Here is a 25,360-nt window from a genome sequence, read left to right as displayed (position 1 = left end):
TTTGGTAACACTTTACTTGAAGGTATCTACATAAGAGTGACATGACACTGTCATGAACACATGACACTGTCGTGAACACGTGAACCCTAACCCTAAATAACTCTAACCCTAACCCTAACTTGGTCCTAACTGGACCGAATGACACTTAATGACAGAAGCGTTATGTCATAAACGATTATGACTTGTTTATAATGTTTATGACACCTTCATGACAGTGTCATGTCACTCTTATGTAGATACCTTCAAGTGAAGTGTAACCAATAATTCTTCTCCTGGACAGGAGGTCGCCAGTTGCTCTGATAACACGACCCCACAGTCAGTAACAGCATGGGAACATCCAAACAGATGTTAGTAAGCAGCCTTTTACATTTCCCTGGAGAATAACTAAGAATCACAGTCATAGACAAAATACTTGTATAAAAAAAAACAACATTTAATTCGCTTAGCTTATTAAAAAGATATATAAATATTGGCTAGGAAAAGATACAACATGAAATGCTACATTTATACTGTATAAAACATCACAGTTGATCATTTACAGACTGGAAAGTAGTGGTCATCTAAACACATCATTTCTCTTTTCCCTGGCAGACAATATTGCAGATTGATTTCAATAACACACACACACACACACACACACACACACACACACACACACACACACACACACACACCAACAGGACAGATTAAAGGAGAGGTGTTAAGGAATGTATATTAGATGTACGCTGACGCAAGGATGACACCTCCTCTCCAATGACTCCTTGGCAACACAGCTTCATGTCTCCTTGACGTCTGTCTAAAAAGGGAAAAGAAAAATGTGCATCAGTGACACACCAACGCTACAACTCTGGAAGCTATACATATATGCTGCTTTTATCTTAAACACACACACATGCACATTTTTCGGTGTTAAACTCTTAATAAATAATACGGTTTTTTTTCTAACTTTAAATTTGATTGTTGCTTATTTAGTAATGAATATTTTAAAAAAGGGAGAGTTCGGGTATTTTGAAGTTCAGTAGATGGCGGTCGGCACGCCCCCCCCCCCAGTTTGGAGAAGCAGGCGGGAGTCCTGACACGGAGCTAAAATAAAGCCGATCAAAATCCCTTCCTTTCTTTTCTTTACTCTACTGTATTTTGTTCCCGTCAGCATGCTGGTGCCGCAGCGCTGCTCTCCTGTATCACAGCCGGGCTCAACGCTGCGAGCACTTCACTGCATACGGGAGTGAAAATCGTAAAATGAATTCAGTCAATTACTCTCTTGATTAATTGTATAGTCTATAAATGTTAGGCCAGCTGCACACTGCCTGCGTGGTGTGAGTGTGGCGTTTCTGTTGCGTGGTCGTTTTCTACGTCTTTGCGCACCAGAAAACGTGTCTGACGCAGCGCTGCTGCTCAAGCAGTAGTACACTTCATGTTAAACATAAAGATATACTGATCTGATTACAAGCAAAGACAACGTCGGCAGTATTGACGGCAAAATAGGCTACAGAGTATTCCGTTCTGTATTGACAGGTGCAATATTTGAAAATCGGTAATTATTTATTATTATTTTTTTTAAAATTACATTTATATCTGCATTTATGTCAAAACCTAGAGACTTTCAAACATCAAAATGTCATTTATTAATATGTATTCGTGTCAAAATGACATATAAACATCTTTTCGTATTCTATTTTGCCTGGAAACGCTTCCAACATTCCACTGACTAATCATTGTGTGTATCAGCCAGGGCTGGGGTTGTTACCTGGGGAGCGAGGCTGCGTCCACTCTGCGATAGTCCTGTGGAGCTCCATAAAGAAGGGTCCTCCTGCATGGCTAACGTCTGATTAACAAACCTCAGCATCCCTGTGAGTGAACTCATATCTGCCCCCTCCTCCTCCTGGCCCACCAGAGTGCACACAGACTCCCTCCTTGACTCACTGACCTGCTCCTCATCTCCCTCCTGCATGGAGGTAGCTTCCATGTTGAGGCTTCTGTCCTCTTGCCTGTCCGCCAAGTATGTGAGCGGGTTGAAGGAGAGGTCAGAGGTTGCCGTGGCCTCCGTTGCGCTGAGGCCCTGCCAGCTGTGGTCCACTGAAGGAAAAGAGGAGACGGAGGGGGAGGAGGACTCCCATGCATGCTTGCTCAAAGCCTCCCTCAGTGTAGCCTTCAGACTGGGAGGGACGTCCAGAGAGGAGTCGATGCTGCTGCTCTGCAGCCAGTCGCATGTTTGGAGGCTCTCAGGCTGGAGGTATGTGTGAGCGGGGGGAGATGAGCACGTTCGTGTGTGTGTTGGGGACGAGGGGAGAGTTGCTCGGAGCTTTTGGGGGGACGAAGAAGGGGAGTGAGCAGAGGAGGAGCTCTCTGGGGGGTGTGTGAGTGTGTGCAGCGCGGGGAGGGAGAGTGTGTGGCTGTACAGATGCTGGCGGTCAGCAGCTCGCTCCAGGCTGGAGATTCTGGCGTGGAGACGGGTCACCTCAGACTCCTGCAGGAAGACAAGAACACAAACTTCTTTTATATATATATTTATGTTGAATAGAAAGTTTTTGGGATGGGATGTACTCGATCCAACTTTCCCAAACCTTTGCAGTCTGATAAGAAAAAGTAATTCTTTCCATCCTAAATATATATACAGTATACCATTATTTATATGGCTGAGGTATTGCTGGTTTTAGCCACTTTCTAGTGATGGCTTTCCTGCCCGCTGCACTCAGAATACAAAATGGATATCCATCCAGTTGCTCTGGTCTCAAAACATCTGCCGGCCAGCTGGCTGACACTGGCACATTTACCGAAATGTTGATTTGGTGGTTCAGGTGGTTCGTTTTTCGGCAGCTGCTGCCGTGGTCCTGCTCGACGCCCTGCACTGCTACAACTATTATTTCTAGTCATAGTTTTATTCTCTTTATTGTTACTGTAAGTGCTACGGCACAACATGCCAACTGCTATAATTGTTATGAATCATATAATGTTTATCTGTGTCTCTCAGGTTTCTGCCTAAAAGGACGTTTTTCCTCGCCACTGTTGCACCAAATGCTTGCTCGTGGGGAATTGTTGGGTCTTTGTAAATTATAGAGTGTGGTCTAGACCTCCAGTAAAGTGTCCTGAGATACCTCCTGTTGTGATTTGACGCTAATTGAATTGAATTAATGTGCTTCAGAAATAAAATAAATGCTAATGAAAAATGAACATGAGAGGACACATTTTCTTACGGCAGGGCACCCAAACAGAGGGTCTCTAATTTAAAACACAGCGTGCATTACACTCACAAAGACGTCTACCTTGATGAGCAGGGACTCCTTAGAGGTCTCCATGGACTTGTTGGAGGCCTGGAGCTGAGTCTGGAGCTGAGCGGCCTGGACTCGGGCTTGACTTAACTGGGTGCTGAGCTGCTCCAGCTGGGCATGGAGGTGACCGTTCTGGGCTCGGGCCTGCTCGTACAGAACCCTGCTTTGCTCCAGCTGGGTTTTACTCTGAAGGAGCTGCGTCTGAAACTGGTCTCTCTGTGTTTGGAGGTGGCAGGCTTGGTTCCGGGTGCGATCCAACTCAGTCCGAGTTTGCTCCAGCTGGGTTTTGGCTTCCTGGAGTTGGTTCTGGCTCTGCTGAAGTTTAGCGGCGAGCTGCTCCTGGGAGGACAGCATGGTGGAGGAGATCTGCTCCGAGACTTTGAGGAGCTGGCCTCGACTCTGCTGCAGGGACTCCAGCTGGGCGAGTGGGAGGGAGGGAGGGAGGGAGAGAGGGAGGGAAAACAGACAGATGACACAAGTTTGGTTTTCACAAGCTGGTGTGCAGCTTGATGTGCTGCTCCGATAAGAAAATGATCAGGCTCCTTTTGATGTAATCACATAATGCCAAAAGGTTATAGCAGGACAAGGAAGTAGATAAATAGCACCACCAAAACTATGGTTGAGCTCAAACAAAGAGAAACTGAATTGTAGGTAAAAAAAAAAAATAAGGAACTCCCACTGTGGTTGTGTGATTTGTAAAGGAGAGGAAAAGAAAGATACGAAAAGGGAACGAAAGGATGGACCAGAAAGGCCAATCCACAAGACCTTTATCACGTAGATGGAGAGAGGCAAATAGAAGCATACTGCCAGGAACTCTTCTGAACAAATAGCATCAAGAGCCAAAGTCTAGTTGCTACCTATTTATTGGTTGGATTTTTGTTTCTATGGTATTTTTTAAGTGTGTGTGTATATAGGGCATTATGGTCCATTTTTGTCCTATTATTGACTACTAAATTATGTGATTTATGTACAGTATTTCATGTGCTTTTTAATCAGTGTCCCACTTAATGTGGATTTCCTTTCGTTGTCTCTTGTTGTGCTGCGTGTCCGATTGTCTTGTTGATGTATGCCTTACCAATTCCCCCTCTGGGACGATATCAATAAAGTTGAAGTTCTCGCAGAACAACTGAAACTTGACTTGTTTAGTTGTCTCTATTTCGATAGACTGATTCAATGCATAAGATCAGAGATCTTCAACAGGGGGTCCGTGACCCCTAAGTGGTCCTCAGAGTCACTGCAGGGGGGGCCACCAAATTATAACAGATACAGTTAAAGGGTAACTACCGTTGTTTTTTTTCAACCTGGATGGATCCAGTATTGAGCGAGATCGCAGTGGCGAGCCGGTAGCGAACCGAGCTGCAACGTAACCTAATTGGGCAATTGTGCAGCCTTGATTTGTGTCCACTGCAAGTGAGTATTTTGCTACTGACAGGCTCAGATTGTTACTAAAAGTGTCTGACAACGTTATCGATCTCAGGACGTGACTTTTTGTCCGAAGACAGCGGTGCGGAGAGTGGAACGCGAGTCGAGAAAAAGGCGTTCAGGGAGACCGTTGTTTCGGAGTAGGCTACAGAAATGATAGGCTCCTGTTATCTTAAAGATTGTCAATGTTGTCAGACACTTTTAGTAACAATCTAAGCCTGTCAGTACCAAAAAAACTCACTTCTAGTGGACACAAATCAAGGCTGCACAATTGCCCCATTAGGTTACACTGCAGCTCGGTTTGTGCCGGCTCGGCATTGCGATCTCGCTCAATACTGGACCAAATTCAAAGATTTTTGGTCACATCAGTCTTGAAAAAAAAAAAAAAAAAACAGTAGTTACCCTTTAATCCTAAGGAGTTACTGTGCCACATGTATGTGTAACATCTAAAGATGATTTATAAAATCAACCCCACAATTATTATTTTAATAGCTCAGTATTCTATGCACTACAAAAAGGTATGTAAACAGGCTTTAGGCCACCCTACACGTTATTGTAGGCCCACTTTAATATGCAACTTTATTTTATACAATATATGTAGTAGGGGGTCCCTGCTCTGTCTCTTTCTCAGATAAGGGGTCCTTGGTTTCAAAAACGTGAAAGACCCCTGCATTAGATGGAGGAAGATGACAGCGGTCCTGCAGCCTCAGTAGCTGCTGTACCTCCTTGCTGTGCTGCTCCCTCTCCAGCTCCAGCTCTTGTTCTAAAGAGGTGACCATGCTCTGCAGCCCCGCCTCCAACTGAAGCCAGCGGGCCTCCTTCAGAGCCAGCTCCTTCTCCACACCGCACAGCCGCACCTCCTGCAAACACACACACACACACACACACACACACACACACACACACACACACACGTAGTAGTTGCGCAGCAGATTTATGGAGCATTAATGTCCGTCTCAACAAGCCATTTCTTCTTCTGTTTTATCCTTAAAGCTACAGTGTGCTACTATTCTATATTAATGAACGTCCGTTCCATTCAAGCCATCGCCAAATGAGTTGATACAAAGCTAATTAAGCCCATCAGCTCCACACAACTCACACGTTTTTTTCAGTATGGCTAGGTTTACTAAATGGTGTAGTCCGCCGACTTTTGCACGCAGCAGCTCGAGGGGGGTGGTGGTGTGCGATCACCGAAGGCTTGGGTCATGTGGTTGCTCAGACAGCGTTGTTGTCATAACTTTGAATTCCTCACGGGGGAGACAGAAACTACGCATTATAGCTTTAACCAGACTAAATAATAGATTAGGATTTGACTTTACCTTGTCTTTGGTCTGCAGCTTGGTGGCGTCCAGCTCTCCGGTCAAAGCCTCACATTGACGTTGAGTTTCTTCAACCTCTTGCAGTAAAGTGTGAAGTTTTTGCTGCTGGCTGAGCTCCTGACAACAGACACAGACACAGAGACACAGACACACACAGACACACACACTTCAGAAACTGCTTATATGACACCAGATATTGATTTTGATTAAACTCAAGTAATAAGGAAATTAGATTAGATTACCTCGTCACACAAATGATATATTTTTATAAATTTATGAACACAAAATAAATGCAAAAATGAGGTGTGCAAACATTATTACGGGCTTTTTATGATCAGGGCTTACAGTAACTGTGACGCTGACAGTGTTTAATTAACATTTCCTATTGTGTGCTCCTTCAGATCTAATATTACAGCTGATGGTCCCATTAAAGGATGAAGATGTGTTCAGTCACAGAACTCGTCACTATTTCTCGGTTTTATTTATTACACTTGTGCCACAATCATTTGGTAATGAGATGGGTTTTATTTTTAAAAATAAATATTATAGTTTAAATGAATTCTTTAATTTAAATCTTTTTTTTTTTCCCCCCAACTATCTTTTTATTGAGAACAAGGTACAGAAAGACAGTTATATAGAAGGACAATACTTTTGGATTTTTCACAGAACACACAAACAAATACAACCCCCACCCACCGTCACGGTGGGTTTTAAGGGAGGGTTTTAAGTTTGTTTATGAAAGACATTACTGGGTTCCAGGTAGAATAGAAGAGGTCTTTTGACCCTCTAAGGGGAGATTTCCAGTGCAACAATATCCTTCGGCGGGCAAGTAGAGTTGTAAATGCTATAATGTCCTTATGCTTATTGATAATCCGTTGGTCAGCTGGCACTATACCGAAGATGGCAGAGTAGGCGTTAGGTTGCAAATTTAAGGATAGTGCCTGGGAAAGTATTCTGAAGACCTCTGACCAGTAATCCGAGAGAGAAGAACATGACCACAACATGTGTGTTAATGTTGCCGGGGCGACATGACATCTGCTACAATTCTCATCCGCCCCAGGATAAATTCTGGCCAGCCTAGACTTGGAGAGGTGGGTACGGTGCAAGACTTTAAACTGAATTACACCTAACCTAGCACATGAAGTAGTTCCATTAACTCTCTTCAGAGCATCAGTCCAGGATTCCTCAGGTATTGCATCCCCAAGCTCCTCCTCCTCCCATTTCCCTTTAATTCTATTGAGAGAGGTGTCTCCGAGAGATGATATGTTGGAATAGATTCTCGCAATGAAGCCTTTTAAATTGAAGGGAATTTGGAAGATGTCATCCATAGCAGTAGGCTGAGGTGCACTGGGGAAGTTTGAATCTAGATTTTACATTAAGTGTCGGATCTGGAAATATCGGAAACGACTTGAGCCGGGGGAGGTTGAATCTTTGAGAGAGATGACTAAAGGTAGAGAATACACCTTCGCTGTAGAGATAACTTCAATTTGGAGAGGCCAAGTCTATTCCACGGGGCAAAGGTGTTGTCTAATCTAGGCGGAACAAAAAGATGATTATCACAGATAGGAGAAAGATGAGAGAAATCTCTTAAACCGAAGTGGTTTCGAAATTGTGACCAAAATTTCGTAAAGTATTGATAACAACAGGGTCAGAGGTATAGGGTGAAGTAGACAGAGGGAGACTCGAAGTAAGTAACCAAGGCGGGAAGGGATGCCAGAATGCATGACTCATTTTCTATTTCACACCACGACAGCTTTGGAGCATGAAGCCAGTATATGATTTTCTGAGTATTAGCCGCCCAGTGATAGTGAAGCAAATTTGGTAAACCCAGTCCGTCCTGGGATCGATGTCACTGAAGAAGCCTTTTATGTAATCTAGGGGCTTTACCTCCCCAAATGAGTGAGGATATAGTTTTATCAATGGACTGAAAAAAGGATTTTGGGAGAAATATAGGGAGACATCGAAAAAGATAGAGGAATCGGGGTAACACGTTCATTTTGATACAGTTGATCTTTCCAGCCAGTGAAAGAGTAGTGGACCTCCAATTCTGTAAATCGTTTTTTTATTTTATCAATGAGGGGTATGAAGTTATCTTTGTATAGTTTAGGGAAAGTCTGTGTAATATTGATTCCTAAATATCTAAAGCCAGATTTAGCCAGGTGGAAGGGCAGGTCCTTTTGTGGAGGGGCGCACAATATCTTTATGGCAAAATATGTGTCAAACCATTCTAAATGAAGTATTGTGGTGCTGCAGAGTAGAGCTGAAGATCTATGCCCTTGCCTGGTCTTAATTTTCTTTCATTTTACACGGGCTCGGGCAGGCCTCGGGCCGGGCTCGGGCTTGTGCTCCGGGTTGCGTGGTAAATGAGCGGTCAGGTGATGCGTTTCGATTAGAGCGAAAATGGATGCTGAGGAGGTGAAACGGAGGCTGGCCTCTGGCGATTACGTTTTGGCTGCACCGGCAAAGAAAGCAAAGTCTGAGGTGTGGAAAACGTTTGACTCTTCCAAGTGGCCTATAGCCTACGTTAGTCATGAATAAATGATGTTAAAGAAATGCATAAATGACTCATTCTTGACAAAAAAGGCAAAAGAGCTGTGTGCGTGCGCACATTTGAATAATGTCGGGCTGTAAACGGGTTCGGGCTTTTAAAAAGCTGTCAAACTAAATGTACTTGTCGGGCTCGGGCCGAACTTTTAAGGCCCGATTACAGCTCTACTGCAGAGACGTCCCAGGCCTACAAATCGTGACCTAGTCTTCGTTTGGCACAGATTCTCGCAAAAAATAAAAAAATAAAAAAATAACACTATAATGATTAGAGCCCGACCGATATATCGGCGGGCCGATATTATAAATAAATATTAAAAAAATAAAATAAAAACGGACAAAACCCCCTTCAACCACGTTCTGAGTGTTGGCGTTACAGAGTTTGTCCACCAGAGGGCGCTCTACAGCGTCCCTGTTGGCAACACTGGTGTTTAACCCTTTAAGTTTCATATCTTAAGTTTGTATTTTTATACATTTCATTTATCGGAACTTTAATATATTTTGATGTTCCTCTGTTCTGTTGTGACAATAAAACTAATTATTTCATATCATATTATTTTAGGGAGGACTCATAAATAACTGCAAATAACTAATGTTTAGGGAAATCTGTTTGTTTTGTTACGCGTTTGTTTTTGTTTTTTTGGTTTGTTTTTTATAAATATATATCGGCCGATATATCGGATTTTAAATCACCAAATATTTGTATCGATATCGGCCTTAAAAATCCTTTATCGGTCGGGCTCTAATAATGATTTTATTGTAGTTTTATGTTTTTCTATGATAATGATGAAAAGATTATCATTCCGTCCAATATCGTGAATCATATCCCAATATCAGTCCATTTCCCTCATATCGTGCAGTCCCACTCTAAGCTTTTAGTAATTTAAACAAAACTCTCTCTCCATGTCTATAAAGGCTGAGCTCTCACAAGTTTTGCCCTCTGATTCTGCGCGTGCTCCTGACCTTCATGTTTCTTTCTGTGAGCTCTCTCTCTCGGGCCTCCAGGCTCTGCTGCAGAGACTCCACCTTCCTCTGCATCTCCTGCTTGTGCTCTCGGATGGCCACTTCCAAATGACCGAGCTGAGGACGACCGGGGGAGAAAATCAAAACACAAACAAAATCAGGAGAGAGATGGCAGCAAAAACATTCTGCAAATTAAATGAAATATACTGGAAGAATCAGTTTGTTTGGGTCTGTGTTGTACCAGCTGTGCTCTCTGTTGGAGCTCCCCCTGTCTCTCCTTCAGTGCATTGTCCATATCTAAGACTTCGTGAGTTCTCTCCTCCAAGTCCCTCTGGGTCTCACTGTGAAAACACACACACACACACACACAGACACACACAGTATAGTTTATTATATATAGTTATATAGTTTATCAGATATCTAACTAATTAACATACATAAAAACAACACACTGAGTAACTAGGAGTATCGTCTGAATGGCAGATATAACTGTGTGTGATTCTTGCAGGGCCAAATACAGGGGACATGATTCAAGGACTTTCTATTGTTTATTGTTGGGGGTTAGTTCCTTTGGTTTGAGTACTTACAACGTGACTACGTTTTGACTTCATTTTTCATGGCTTTTTGTGTGTGAATGGGTTTGTGACTGTAACCTAGATCATGACAACTGTTCTGTTCTGCTTTCTGTATCAAGCATCTGCATGTCCCTGCTAATACCTGAGCTCATTGTTCTCTGAAAGACAGTAACAGTATAAAAAAAAATAATAATAATCCATCAGGAACGTATGGAGTAACTGGACTAATGATTAATCACCTGAAACATTAAGCATCTCGTTTTTTTCTTCTTCTTTTTACACAAGAAAATGAATCCCACGTTCATGAGGGTACGAGGAGTTGAGTGCTTGATGTACGATATGCCTCACACAGTGTGTTACGCAACGGATGGGATTCAAATGTATGCAGATTTATCAGTGTCAGTGGTATGTTTTATATAGAAAACTATTCCATCCAAAAAACAGAGCACGTGTAAAATCCATCACAGCAAATATACAGTACATATCACATTAAACAGGTTCCACCTTGGATAATAAAAAGGGACATAACTTACATTTTCTTTACCAGAAATTCATATTATTAAACAGTAAAGGATTTCCTCAGTAAACACAATGTCATTACTTCATCTGAGAACAAAGATTAGCCACGACATTATCCAGACGACGTACAAGTATGAGGGATTTAAAAATGTGACACTGGGACAACAACAGGCTCCATGACTGTGTGTGTCTGTTTGTGATACACATGTACAATGTGGATATTGTTCCAAACACAGATGAGCCCGATCCAGAGAAGGATCGGAGCTACAGCACATGGACGTTGTCTCCATATGAGGCTCGTGCCTTGTCCCCTGTGCGCAGGAGGATATTTTACATGAGGGCGTGACCTCACCTCAGCTGGACCGTCAGTTTTTCCACCGAGGCTTGCCGCTCATCTGCGGTGCTTTGGGTTCTTTGTAGAACGTCTCGGAGTTTCCGTAGTTGCTCCAGAGTCTCAGCCAACTCTACCTGCGCCGCCTGAAGCTGTCCCTCCAGGACCTGGACCCGCTGGACACCGTTGAGCCGGTCGGCCTCGCAGCGATGGAGCTTCTCCTCCAGATCATTCACTGGGAGGGGCAAGAAGGAAAAGAAAGAAAAGTTAAAAGTGAAAGAGAGCTGTGCAGTTCTGGCCCCGATTGTCTCCTCTCTGCTAAATATAAATAAAAGTAAAATGACAGAAAGTGAAATCTCCTACACTGCACTGAAACCGAGTTAACGTACCCATGTCACTCTTGCTGCTGAGCTGGCTCGCCATGTGTTGCAAGCTTTCTTCCATGCGGCTGAACTGAGAAATCTTGGTGTTGACATCCCTCCTTAGACGCTGCAGCTCCGAATCTTTAGACACCAGCTCCCCTCGGCACTTTGTCATCTCTGATGTCAGGTGGCTGCAGAAAGCACAAAGAGAAAAACACATTCCATTTTTCATTTATCTATGAGGGACAAAATGTGCTGCAATAAAGGAAAGACAAGCTAGAGAATATCAATATTAAGCAGAAAAGCATTAAGCAGCAAACACACTGCATTGTTGCTGCAGCTGGGGACATGCAACATGCCCATTTCCTCACCTCAATGTGAGCGAGGCTCCCATCGTAGACTTAGAGAAAAGGAAATCCCTCCAGAACTGTTGGAGTAGCTTAACTGGGCTAAGCAAACATGTCTTTGATAACACAACAACCAACCAGCTTTTGCTTTGGAGCTTTTAAAACGTCAATAAAATGTGACTAACCAGCAGCTCTGCAGAATAAAATGACTCCAAATACATAAGGCCCCGAATCTCCACGTCTCTAACAAGTAAGATCCCCATTTATATACGCTTATTCGGGGCGGGGAGGGGAGGGCTGCTTCATGCCTACAAATAGTATGTGGTGTGATCATAAGACTGTTATGTGTGTGATTGTCTTTGCTGCAGGTCAGGAAAAACAGCCTACTATCGAAAATAGTCGCGAACAAAAGCCCCATCCAAACTGCTTTAAATAAAAAGGTGCCTTTATCGTCATTTCTATGAATACACAGAGAAACTAAACTTTCCATTTAACTTTACATAGGATGGGTGGGCAGCTGCAAGCGCCAAGGAACAAACTCCAGTTCTTTTTGACACTAACCTAACAGACATGTTTTTGGTGGTGGGAAGAAACCCACGCAAACATAGGAACATGCAAACTCCACACAGAAAGGCCCTGCACAGGGATCGAACCCCAGTACTCAGAAATGCTGAGTCACTGGGGGCTCCATGCCACCCGAATGGTCGCAACAGTGAATACAATCAACAAAGAACTACTGAAGTGTGAACCAATAGAATTTAAAGACCTTAGGCATTGCCTGTAATATTTTAAATAATTCCGTTATAGCACTGGTGACATGGTTTATGTCTGAAAAGGGTCAGAAAAGTTGACTCTGTGTGTTGCAACAACAACCTTCAAGCTAGCAAGCGAAACGCTGAAAATGTCAAGTTTTGAAGAAAATTTGGATCGTGCAACAAGGCAGGCCTGCTTGGTTCTTTCAGGGAAAAATTGGAAAGATTTACTAAGAATATGTTCACATTTACTCTCTAACTGGGACGTTTTGGGACCGGTTGGTGGGATTGCTGTGGACGAAGTACACAGCGATACACTGGTAAGAGTAAATGAGGTTTAACCATGTATTCAGTTAATTTAAACAGCTCTGGTTACTGTATTGTGTCAACAGTTAACAGCATTTAATATTGTATGTGGCGTTTTCTTTTGCGGGGTGCAAATGTTCCACCAAAACAAGTTCCTTCCTGAGACTGTTTTGCAGAGCCACCGTCCAAAGACGATTGTGATTGGTTTAAAGAAATGCAAACCACCCAGAGCATTCTTTTTTTTCTCTTATCCCAGAATGTATGTGTGGTGTAGCCAGACCTTACTCCACAATGCTTTAGATAGGTCTGCCAATGCGAGCCTACCGGGAGTCTAGCACGAGTGTCCCTGTGTGTACAGGTCTTCTTACCTGACAGACTCAGAGAGTTGTGTGTTCTGCTGTTTCATCTCCTGCAGGTCCTTGTCTTTCTCCTGGGCGTCCTGCTCTCTGTTCCTTACCTCACCTTGCAGAGAGGCCCGGGCTCGTTCCAGCTGCTGCTCCAGACTGGACACCTGCGGACAAACAACATGATCATTAATGTTTATTTTGAAGGTACAAAACTAAAAAGAGATCCCAGGGAATTAAGAACGACACTAAATAAACCCTCAATTCTAATAAAAGGAACATTGTCTTGTAGTGTAGGCCTGACTTAATTCTCTTCTCTCTCCCTACAGGCAATCTGATATCTTGTCTGTTACCCAGAACAAACCTTCATGGATAGTTAGTGTCCCTGTATGTCTCTGCTCACTGAATGAAGACCGTTGTGCTCTGTTTGTTATGAAGGACAGAAAGCAAAATCAGCTGTTTAAATGTGCCGAACGATGAGACTGATAGAAGTTTGTGATATGTGTGGGGAGACAGTAAGTCTGCATATTAAGAGTACTGCTATACTTGTATCTATCCTCTGCTCTTTACGTGCTTCTGTTTGCTAATATAATACAATTCAATCTTTGCTAATAAGAAGCTACTTGAGCCTTTTCCCCTCTTGTTTTACTAAGACTAACCTTGGCACAATACAACATGTAAATGGTTTGTACTAAAGCTGCCAGAGGGATCGTGAAAATCCTCCTGATATTAGTTCTCCTGTCACTCTAAAGGCCGTTTTACGGTTGTGCGTAGAATCGACGGAGTACCCCCGCCGACCCCTCCGCGTCGACGTCGAACCCTACGCCATAGCCTGACGTGCACCTCTCGACTCATTTCCCGGTTCTCCTTCTCCATAAACATGAAATCAAGGAGAGGGTTAACTTTTCCTGCTACAGATTTCCCACCGTGGTCAGAAAACTCAGAGGAGACACTTTGTTTCTCTCACTATGACTCTAGAGTCGCTACCTGCTCCAAAGCTAAACGCCGTCACTCTCTCACTTCTCCCTCGCTCTATCACCCACTCCCCACACACACACACACACACGCCGGCTCGACGCACACACCAGCGCACAAGTATAAACATCAGGCCACTTACGTAGGCTACGGCGAAAGCTCTGCGTGGAGCCTCCGCAGAACTGTGAAACAGGCTTAAAGATGGCTTACTTGAAGCCTTGGACACAATCCCAAATATCTAGTAGACATGGGATCTGACTGTAAACCTAAATAAAACTAAATAGGGACCCCAGGAAGATATGTTTAGTGGACAGGATAACTAAACACTAATTATCCCAAATCAGTGCAAGAGCAAATGCATGCCTGGCAGTGAGTGAGAAGAAAGAGCATAATAGAAGGGCATCGTGTGATTAAAAGTAAAAACTAAACTGGATTTGCAGATTTTCGGGAGTAAATCATCTGTCTACTAAAACTATTTCGAAAACGTTTCTACTGCCACATAAGCATAAAAAACAGTAAATCTGTCTTGCGCCATTATAAAAAGGCCCTTCAATGCCAAGGGAAGACCTTGACAAAGATACAGTCTGAGACGGAGACCTACTGCTGCCTAGACAGTACGCACTATGTTCACGCTGCTGCCAAAAAAAGAGTTTGACACACTGCTGAACTTTTTTCTACACTCAAAATATTAGAAAATAGTATTCAAAGTTATTCGAAAAAGTACATAATGAATATCACCACAAACTTCTGCTGTAAAGTCTGGCGAGGTCGGTGACCTGAGTCTGTTCGGTGTGTTCCGTGCCGTCGTCAGTCGGAGGAGCCGTCGGCGTTTGTTTGACTTGTTGAATCAGCAAGTTGGCAGTCGGACTCAATGACCAATCACCGGAAATGACGAGCGGGATGAGCGTGACTAACGCCTCTCAAATTCTGACGAAAATCTTTTAAAACTGACCTTTGTCGATCTGAAATGAAGACAGATTCAGCAACTGCACGGCCTATTTCTCACTTGAAATGTTTTCAGAAACGCGTTTCGTGAACTATTTTCCTAAAATACGAGCACGTATTCCAAACGAGCCGCCATTATGAAATTTGGGAGAAGCCAGACCCACGCGACGCGTTCGTCCAATCAGCTGCCGGTTTTCATTTTTTGGGCGACAATACAGATTAGCGCCGAATGCGGTTATGGAGACTTATTACGTCTCGCGCACGCGCAGAAGTCGGCGTCGCTTCGGTGCGTTCCGAGGCACTTTTTTGACCAACTCGGGGAGACTGATCAGTCAGACTGCCTTTTCTGCCGAACGGTCGGTCGGTCGTCGGGTTGGTGTGTCAGAGCCTTAACGCTGTGTGACCAATAGAGATAGAGAGAGCTATTGATGACAGAGAAGACGCACCGGCTCCCCAAATCAAGCAGCAGGGAATTGCCCCAAGGCCTTTCTTTTCATGCACTAAAATAAAAGTAGCTTAGTCTGCAAAGTTTTTCATGACATTATAGCTAAAATAAAAACAATGGATGGAATATCACAGATAAGTCAACAAATACTCCATGGTGTTATATATATTTTTAGAAGTGCGCTTTCTTGTTAACCTAGTATCTGAGAACGTTTTGGAACCGTCTCCCACTTTACCTGTTTCTGCAGCTGGCTCTGACTCTCCTCCAGTTCAGAGATGTGAGCAGAGCTCTCAGTCAGCATGGTCTGCTGCTGCTGGAGAGAAAGCTGGAGCTGCAGGTTCTGCTCACTGGAGCTCTGACAAACCAGGCTGAGGCCGTGGAGCTTCTCCTGCAGAGAGGACACCTGGAGAGGGAGGAACAAGGGGACAGGAGAAGTCTGAGAAGAGAGGGCTTTGCAGAAACAACAGAAGGGACGATCAAACACGAGCGGGCGCAAATCGTCTTGCAGACAGACGTCACGGAGTTTGAAAGACTTGTCTCGCTGGATGCAACGCTGTACCTTGGCTTTGTTATTCTGCAGCTCGCTCTCGTAGTTCTCCTTCACGTCCTCCATCTGCTGCAGGTAGCGGTTCAGCTCCTCTCTACACGCCGACAGAGACGACTGTAGTTCACACACCTGATGACAGAAGTCATGGACGGTGCGTGGTTATGGTGGGAGTCATGAATTCTGCCAGGTGTTTTCGTACACTTAAAACTTTGTTATTTGCGTTGTGTCTATTAGGGCTGGGCAATATATCGATGTTATATCGACATCGATATATGAGGCACGATACCGTCTTAGATTTTGGATATCGTAATATCGTGATATGACACAGTATTGTCCAAGTGATGTCATTTTCTGACCTTAACAGCTGTTCTATTATTTGCCTTTACCCACTTAGTCATTGTATCCACATTATGGGTGATTATTCATCAGAACTCTCATTGTGTTAATATTTTGCGAACGCACCAATGGTCAACCCTACAATATCGACATCGATATGTTTGATTTTTTTTAATTTTTTTTCCCCATATCGCTTTTGTCTATGGTAACCAGGTCTTTGTACAAACCTTGGTGGCAGACTGAGCCGCCTGTGCTTTGTAACTCTGCAGAAACTCCTCGCTGTGTCTTACTTCAACCTGCCTCTGCTGTAATGAAATCAAATACAAACAGCATAGACCTGGGTTAGATTAAAGTAGTTGCACCTTAAATCTGAAACGGTGCGTGTGCTTTAACTTAGCGGCGGTGGAAAGATGCACTAATGTGGTCCTACATACTGTCCTGTGTACCTGCGTGAGTTGGTCCACGGAGCTCTGCAGCAGGAGAGCCACTTCCTGAGCCTCGTCTCGCTCCCTCCGGAGGGAGCTCAGCTCCTGGTCCATCTGCAACACCCGAGACTGAGCCTCCTCCAAAGACAGCTGCAACTGCAGAATAGAGGAAATACGGTCACTTACTACAGGTATTATCACTAAAGATATGATCACAGCCAGTGTTTCTAGGTGAAATCATACTTGATATGCATTGCAGCAGGAACGCACCGAAATCCAGGATTCGGCTTCGGCCGAATATTGGGCTTTTTGACAGGGTTCCTTAGCATTTTTTTTTTTTTCCACCAAACCGAACCCTACGCTTGCACTACGCGCGCTACACGGGTCGACGTAATGACGCCGTTGATTTTGGGAAGGTGTTTACGTAGGTGGAGCGTTCAATGCAGTAGGCTGTGAGAAAGTGAAAATGGAACTGGTGAGCAGAAAAAGTGTTGTTTGGCAGTACTTTCAGTCAAAAGAAGGCCATTCAAGTCCAGCTACATGTTCAATCTGCAATGCCGATTTGTGTCGTGGTGGCGAGGACCCCAAACAATACACAACATCGCCGCTGTTACAACATTTGGTATGAAACATCCGAAAGAATACGAGTTGTGCATGAAGGAATCTACAGACAGCAGCCAAAATGCAGCAACTTCAGGTACGGCAAAGGAAGGACAGTCACAGCTAAAAACTTGTGTTAAACAGATGACGGATTCGGTATTCGGTTTTGGATTCTGCAGAATCTTAACCAGTAGATTCGGTATTCGGCCGAACCTCAAAAATCTGGATTTGGTGCATCCCTAGTTTGTAGCTGACGAGACAAAGATTGGTTGAACAGAACTGAAATGAACTGAAATGAACAGCAACAGGGGAGGGGGGCAGAATTTCGCTGCGGGGGGTTCAGTGGAGAGAAAGTGAGCGAGACAAAGACGTAGTTCACCATTTTTATTCTGTGCTGTTGCTCCGTGAATTCTTGAGATTGAGATTTTTTACACTTCTCCAGAGACTGCTGGTACTCTCTTTGCTTTTTGGTCATCAGTGACTGGTAATGCTGAAGGGTGCTGGTTTTCTCCTGTAATTAGAAAAAAGGAAAACGGGGAAATAAAATAAAGGAGGATTCTGTAAGTGGTATAAGACGGTGGATTTAGAGAATATATTCAGCATGTCAGAAAGGGTTGTGAATCATGACTAAAACTCATAGCCTTTGGCAGATGTCCAGTTATATTCAGACAAATGACCAGAACTTGCCTCTGCGTGTCTGGCTGTACCTTGATGAGGTTACCGGGGGGGGAGGGAGTACAAAAGCTGACAAAAACAAGAAAAAAAAAAGAAAAAAAACAACATGTGGGTGTGTGTTGTACCAGTAACTGTTTCTCCAGCTCCGTGTTGGTCAGTGCAACTTGAGTATAGGCCGAGGTTTTCTCCTGTAACTGTTTCTCCAGGGAAGCCGCGCGGGCACTTTTTCTTTTCAACTGAAGTGAACAGAGATTAAAAAAAAAAAAAAATCAATCAATAATTGGCTCTCAAGCTTGGTAACATATAAAAGAATATTTATAACAAATATATATATATCCTCACTTTTGATGGCTGAGAAGGTTGTTGTGGAATACATAAAAATAACAAACCAACGACCATGAAACTGCTCTATAAATGTACAATGCTCTAAGACTATTAAGTACAAAGAAGAAATGCTAAAAGGTGCTGTAGGTAGGATTGTGAAGATCCAGGACTTAGCCCAAAAATGTGAACATCGACAACTTCTCAGTCCCTCCCCCCTTTCGGATAAAGCCCAAAAGGGTCTCCTAAGCCCCTCCCCCCACAAGGGAGAATGAATGTGTGTGCATGAGCCCCCTGGCCCTGATTGGTGCATCTGAACAGGGAGCTGTAGGTGGTGCCGGAGGAGCCGGATGTTTTTTTAAATGACCTGCTTCCTGTAGTTCTACTGGAACATAGGGTCAGTTTCAGCAAATATGACAGAAAGTTATGGCGCTTTTCCATTACATGGTACCTGCTCGACTCGCCTTTTTTGGTTTTCCATTACGAAAAAAAGTACCAGGTACCTGCTAACAGGTACTTTTTTTTAGTACCACGTCAGTCGAGGTTCCAAGCGAGCTGAGCCGATACCAAAAGGTGACAGACGGGGGTGTCCTGAACAAACCCGCCATTTTTAAAATAGTTTAGCCAGCTGTTTTTTTGTTTTTTTTGCTGCCTCCAGCTTCATTTGAAACAAAATGTGTCTTCTGGCTGTGGCGACAACAACACACCTTCGATGTTCTGTGTGCGCGTCGTGTTAGGTCACGGCAGTTTACTGCGGCGCCGCTATATAAGACGACCAGCCACGCTGAGGCGGTACTAAAATCTGCAATGGACAACGGACGCACAGTGCGTTGAGTCGAGGTGAGTAGAGTCGAGGCGAGCAGGTACCATGTAATGGAAAAACACCATTAGTTTTATAAGGCTTACCTACTGCACAGTTAATCTACTTTAAGCAGGAAATCAGGTTGCGCACTGGTTAAAAAAAAAAAAAAAAACGAGAGAAAACAATACAAAGAAAGAAAAATAACAAAGAAATGATAAAAAGGGGATGACAGAAGAGAAGATCAGAAACCTCTTTCTCTGTGTCAGTGGCTTGGCTGACTTTGTCCAGCAGCTCTGTGTGGAGGCTCTGGTAGTGGGAGGCTCTCTGGGCCATGGAGCTCTGCAGGGAGGAGATCTCCTCCTGGGTTCTGCTTAGACGCTCCTGAAGCCGTTCGACCAGGCTGTTCTGTTTGGTCCGCTCAGTCTCCACCGACTGCAGCACTCGCAGCAGCTGCTGGTAGCCTTCACCTGCAAGGGATGAGTGACGAACGGCAAAGAAAGAACAGGAAAGCCTCCATTTTTTACATCATATATTAAGGAGATCTATATATGGTAGCTGCCTTTTTAATGCCATTTTTGTACTTGTGTTGCTGTGCAATTAACTTAAATATATGATGCACAATCCTTTTAAGATTTACTTCCTCCCCCCCCCCCCTTCACCTCAAGTGCAAAATAGGATGCAGAATGAGTCTCTCGTTCTAATTATATTAAGTTCCAATAATCCAAAACTTATTTCACTCTAAGAAAAAAGTTAAGATTGGAAGAAAACTATTGTATTCAATATAATTAAAAAGGAAATTGCAGGAAAGGTAGAATCTTCAGATGTATAAAAAACAAGGACAAACCTCAATTAAAAAAAAAAAAAAGCTTACATCTCTGTTAATAGGCAGCGCTAACACAGAATGTAATGAAGTACACAAGAGGTGTGTCAGCATACCTGGCTTTAGCTTCAGCAGGTGTGCTGTTCCTGAATAGTCCACTGGGGGAAGCATGCAGGGCCTGACGCACAGCGTCCCGACAGCACCCTGAAATTAAACATCCACATATGACCACGCTAAACATGGCAGCCGCTTGCTGTTTTGGACAGTTACTGTGGCACAACATCCAGGTTTGGGCAAGAAAATAAACTGAGGTCAAAGATTGTGGAAGACTTAACAAAATCATGTGAGATCAGAAGAACACAAACAACAATGTATTTTGTATTGTGTGCATAAATTCCTGTCCACCTCTTGTAGATGCAGCAGGGCCAGTATGGCCTCCAGGCTGGCCAGCTCCGCCTGGCTCTGCTGAGCCTCTCTGTGGCTCTGGGCCGCCCTCTGCTCCTGGCTCTGGGTCACAGTCTGCAGGCTTTCCAGCTCCTTTCGCAGAGAGGCCAGCTCCCTGAACTCTGCGCCCCGCTCCATGAGCTGCCGTTCCAGATGTAAGGCCTTTTGTCCGGCCTCCTCCAGCTGAGCCTGGAGGCCAGCAGCAGCAGACTTGGCCTGCCTCCCCTCCTCCTTCAGCCGGCTGGGGGGCAGACGAGGGGGAGTTTCGGAGATAAAATGCTTAAACCAGCAAATCAAAGTAGGGCTGCACAATGAATCGCAAATGTATCGAAATCGCAATATGGACTAGTGCAATATCCAAATCACAGGGAGAGGCGCAATATTTGTTAAAGGCAAAATATGTGTGAAAACATTAAGTTATTTAAGTATTGTGATGTCCCGGCCTACAAATCGTATTCCACAGACTAAATCTACACTATAATCATTTTAATTTTTTTCAATGAAAATAATGATACTAAAATGATCATTCCATCCAATATCGTGAATCATATCGCGATTGCAATATCAGTCAAAATAATCCAGTTTGATATTTTCCTCATATCGTGCAGCCCTAAATCAAAACCATTTCATCTGAAAGATTTGATATATAATGAGAAATCAGGAATCCTCCAATGTATTTCTGTTCCTACATACAAATCTGAAGAAAACCACGTACACCACAAACAACGAAAAGGGGAAATCAATCTCACTTACCTAATTGTTTGACTCTGTTCTACCTTTCCTCTCTCCAGCACGGTGCACTTCAAGTCCAACTCCTCTTTTTCTCTGTCACACTCGATAAGACTCTCTTTTAGTTTGCTCTCACTCTCCATCACCTTAAAAAAGAAAAAAAAAATTAAAAAACACTTTCATGGCATCGACATGCAACTAAAGAGGAGTTATTAAAAAGATAAATATATATTAAGTCATTCAAATAAATCTAATTTACCCTCTTAAGTTTAATGGAAATGGTAGCCTTATAATCTTTGAAGGCTTCTTTGAGTTTCTCTGCATTTTGAAGTGCTTGGTTCCTTTGTTGCTCAGCCCTGTAAGGGATGAGGTAGAAAATAATACTAAAGCATTAACTCCATCATGTTTGGGAAGTCAATTAGACACGGAATATCTGATTATGTTTTTCAACTTGAGGTCCGAGTCAATCCCTTCATTTAGTTCAATTAAAAATATTTTAATACGACAGGTAGCAAATGCAATTATGAGACAAAATACATTGTAGCGGATCAATATCATAGGATACATGCTGTTACCCAAAATCTTAGAAGGACTGTAATCTGTTACTCTAATGAAATTAAAGTGGGTGTGGAAGCCAAGCCTAGATAAAGGCATCACCGTTTGCCCAGTGCCGTCTTGTTGTCCAGCTCTTCTCTGAGCATGCTCAGCTCCTCGGTGAGAGTCGCCACCAAAATGTCCCTGTGAGCTGCTGCTTCCTGGCTACACTCGGCCCTCAGCTCTGCTGCCCTGGGAAACACAGACAAGGACGGGTTGTTAGGATATTAATGCTAGGTTCAATTAGAGGTTAGTGTAACAGTTTCAAGATAAAGGCAAATGTACGTCTCTAAAAGTCATTCCCGCTCCCTACTGCACGTTCTGTCAACCTGAACAAACTGGAACTGTCCTGCACGTGGTCTGGGAGTGTGAACAGGTGCATGAGTTCTGGAATAAAACAACATCAATAATATCTGATGTGATAGGATGTCGAATTCCTACTGACCCGAATGTTTTGTTACTTAACGACGATTCTAAAGCTCAACGCTGGCTCCCCCCCCCCCCACTCGCTTTGTATAAAACAGTGGTTGGCGTATTTTCTAGCTTGAGCTCTCTACAGCGAGGATTAACAAAGCCAAATCATCAACTATCAGCCTATGGGAAAGCACAGCAGCCCAAATATCAGACCTAATGACCTCAACACCACAACAACTAGAGGAGAGTGACTAGGCAAGGTGTGATTTCTGTTTATTTGTTCGTTTTATTTTCTTCGAGACCGCAGAGGGTGGGAGGTGGGAGAGGGTTTTTGTTCTTGTTCAATTGTGTTTGTTCTGTATGTTGTAAAAATATAAAAACCAAAAAAAGGAAAGGCAAATTATTAAAAGCCACAATCAAGCCTCAGTAGGAGTATTAACAGGAATAGTGTCAAAGGTCTGTAGAGAATTCTAGAACTTAATCAATAGGCATGCAATTTCCACATGACAATTACATGACTAGCAACATCTACAGAAGTCTCTGTTGAGGTCATGGGGGTTACTTTAGTTCTGCGCCCCGAGTCTCCAGCTCTGCTTGAAGCTGACGAATGTGTTCACTCTTGACTGCCACACTGTTGACCCCCACCCTGGGGCCTCTGAGGCGGACCTGGAAAAACAAAACACACATACAGTAAATGGTATGTATCCACTACAGTTCATTTATATAAGATTTATATACAGATCGTTGATATTTCTTATTATGTCATTGCTGTGGCTTGATATTTAGAGTGAACAAAAAAAACAGACCAAAACAATCCCCTTTGCCAATGTCTCAACAAAACACTGAAACAAAGAACTCTGACTTCACGCTATACTCATTTGCAGCACACAAATATGAAGCACAACATATACCACTTAAAAGATTACAATACCTTTATTCACACAAATCATCTCAGTAAGGAATGACGGTCCTATGTACCTGCGACTTGGAGGTGGCCAGTTCATACTGCGTAGCATCGAGGTCGCTGATGAGCTGTTCATCCTGCGCGGTGAGACGGGCGTTCTCCTGACGCACACAGCCGCCCTTCTTCCTTTTAGAGAAAGACTCCATCTCTACTGACCTGGCCTCGAATGAGGCAGACTGAACAGGAAGGGAGAACACAGATTAGGGCTGCACGATATGAGGAAAATATGCGATAACGTTGTTGAATACCGCAATAATGATATTACTTGCGATGACTAGACAGATATTAAACAGAGCCCGACCGATAAAGGATTTTTAAGGCCGATATCGATACAAATATTTGGTGATTTGAAAATCCAATACAGAATAAACGCGTAACAAAACATAAACAGATTTCCCTAATTAGTTATTTGTAGTTATTTATTAGTCCTCACTAAAATAATATGATAATGCAGTTTAAAAATGAAGGGTGTTTCGTCCGTTTTTATTAGATTTTTTAAATATTCATTTATCGGCCATTATAAATGCCGATACCGATATTATCGGTCGGGCTCTAATATTAAAGTGCACTTAGTTAAAAAAAATACATATATAAAATACCAACAAATGGCTTGTTGAATTTAAAACAAATCATTTCCAACATTCTTTTATTGAACAAATTGAACATTGAATTGAATGTTAAGGGACCACTTAAAAAAGAATGACAGTTACATCTTAAAGTGCAGTTTTCTACTGATATTTGCTTTCAACTAACACAAAAAAAATGTGTGTGTGTGTGTGTGTGTGTGGCGAGGGGTGTATAGTGGTTTATTTACCTTTTGGTTATAGATACAGATTGCTGCACAGACACATTGCCACTGGGACTATTGCTCTGGATGTAATTGCCCTACGTTAATACCTTCTACACAACCTACAGAGGTGGATTCGTTCATCTACACAACAATGCTTTCAATAGTTTCGATTACCAGTTTTGTACGCTTGCACACATGCAGTATGTAACATGAGAAGAAGGCGATGGGTGATGTACACTATATCCGGATGGCGTTTTCTTATTTTGTTACTCAGAAATATCCTCTTTCTCACCCTAGAGTTAGTGGAAGACGGGCTGAGGCTGCCAGCAGCAGCACGTCTCTCAGCCGTCCCACTGAGAGGACTCTCCTGGCAAACGCAGCCTGACTGGGATGGAGGAACATCAGGTGTCTGCAGGTCTTGTAAGGTCAGGCTATCTGGACTCTTCTGCTCATACTCACTACTGTCATCATGGCCTTCTGACTGACTGTAGGTGTACATAGAAAAAAAAAAAAAAACAGTGAAGAAGGAATCAAGATGGAAGCTGAGGGGTCAAATGCATCATTATACACCAACTCTTTGTTATATCCTGGTGGCTGTAGGTTCACTCTGTACTACGAGAAGTTGTGTTGTAGCTATCAACAGCTGGTTCACTGTGTGTCTGAGAGTTCATGTCGTGCACTTAGCTTACCTCAGTTTCTGTCCCACACTCTGCAGACTAAGCTCCGTCAATCGAAGCAGATTCCTCAAACTGACCACATCTTCGGTTAAACTCCTCTCGTTCTCAAACATTAGATTAATGATGACGAGTAGCGTTACATGTTAACTTCAGCTACTCAACAACTTGTCTTGACTTGCTGAGGTTAGCTTTCAGTCGCTCAAGCAATATATCCAACATGTGTGAATGTTTGGAAAGGTCAAGAACATCCGCAACTAACGTTAGCTCATCAACATACTTACGTTTTAAACACGGCTATAGTAACGTTAGAGCATGGAAACTAGCAGCTAGCGTAGCTACGCTCGCTGAATGTAAACAAACAAAGATGCTCGCTATATCAACAGGTGGCTAGCTATCTTAGTTCACGTTATCGTTCGAATAAAAGCCAAATAAGCTACCAAACGACCAGACAGACAACGTTTACGTTTTGAATGGAATATTAAATGTTATCGTGCTGTCGCTATGAAAGTATAAAGACATGTATTTGAAACGTCTACTGAAATTAAAACTTTCCATGCTATCCAGACCAGTGTAGATGCAGTAGAAGGCAAGGTAGCCGGAACAATTTGTATTTTTAGTCTCCGCCCACATCCCAGCAACGCGTTTTGTGATTGGAGAAACCGAAGCTGTGTGTAAAGTGATTGGTGGAGAGGGTTATCAATGACAGTGGCCGCGAACACTGGCGCGTTCACTAGAACTGTCAAATTTACAACTGCAATTTTGGCTCAGGAGAAATCAGTGTTGAAACCTAAAGTCTATGGTTGA

General features: G+C 43.2%; 1 protein-coding gene across 1 annotated transcript; it reads right to left on the bottom strand.

Moving 5' to 3' along the window:
- Window positions 1–409: 409 nt before the first annotated feature.
- On the bottom strand, window positions 410–25,153 carry ccdc18 (coiled-coil domain containing 18). The gene is made up of 26 exons (XM_078264168.1): window positions 24,569–25,153; window positions 24,172–24,364; window positions 23,104–23,265; window positions 22,688–22,791; window positions 21,775–21,903; window positions 21,377–21,473; window positions 21,142–21,263; window positions 20,350–20,629; window positions 20,061–20,148; window positions 19,374–19,591; window positions 18,127–18,237; window positions 17,706–17,837; window positions 16,748–16,882; window positions 16,529–16,606; window positions 15,978–16,094; window positions 15,654–15,821; window positions 13,078–13,220; window positions 11,332–11,495; window positions 10,964–11,177; window positions 9,759–9,858; window positions 9,518–9,634; window positions 6,011–6,127; window positions 5,414–5,551; window positions 3,264–3,686; window positions 1,748–2,467; window positions 410–796 (listed from the first exon to the last, which is right to left on the bottom strand). Exons 1-26 carry the CDS (start codon window positions 24,667–24,669, stop codon window positions 776–778), a joined length of 4,392 nt encoding a protein of 1,463 aa, XP_078120294.1. The 5' UTR covers window positions 24,670–25,153; the 3' UTR covers window positions 410–775.
- Window positions 25,154–25,360: the final 207 nt, after the last annotated feature.

Source organism: Sander vitreus, chromosome 12 (assembly GCF_031162955.1).
Source record: "Sander vitreus isolate 19-12246 chromosome 12, sanVit1, whole genome shotgun sequence".
Taxonomy (NCBI): Eukaryota; Metazoa; Chordata; class Actinopteri; order Perciformes; family Percidae; genus Sander; species Sander vitreus.
This window is presented reverse-complemented; position numbering and strand designations above follow the sequence as displayed.

Excerpts from the sequence above, each read along its gene's own strand:
- ccdc18 (XM_078264168.1), bottom strand. The coding sequence starts at position 24,669 with ATGTTTGAGAACGAGAGGAGTTTAACCGAAGATGTGGTCAGTTTGAGG. Across the intron at positions 23,266-24,171 it reads CGTCTTCCACTAACTCTAGG|TCTGCCTCATTCGAGGCCAG; the intron begins GTGAGAAAGAGG and ends CTTCCTGTTCAG. Across the intron at positions 17,838-18,126 it reads AGCTGGAGAAACAGTTACTG|GAGAAAACCAGCACCCTTCA; the intron begins GTACAACACACA and ends TTCTAATTACAG.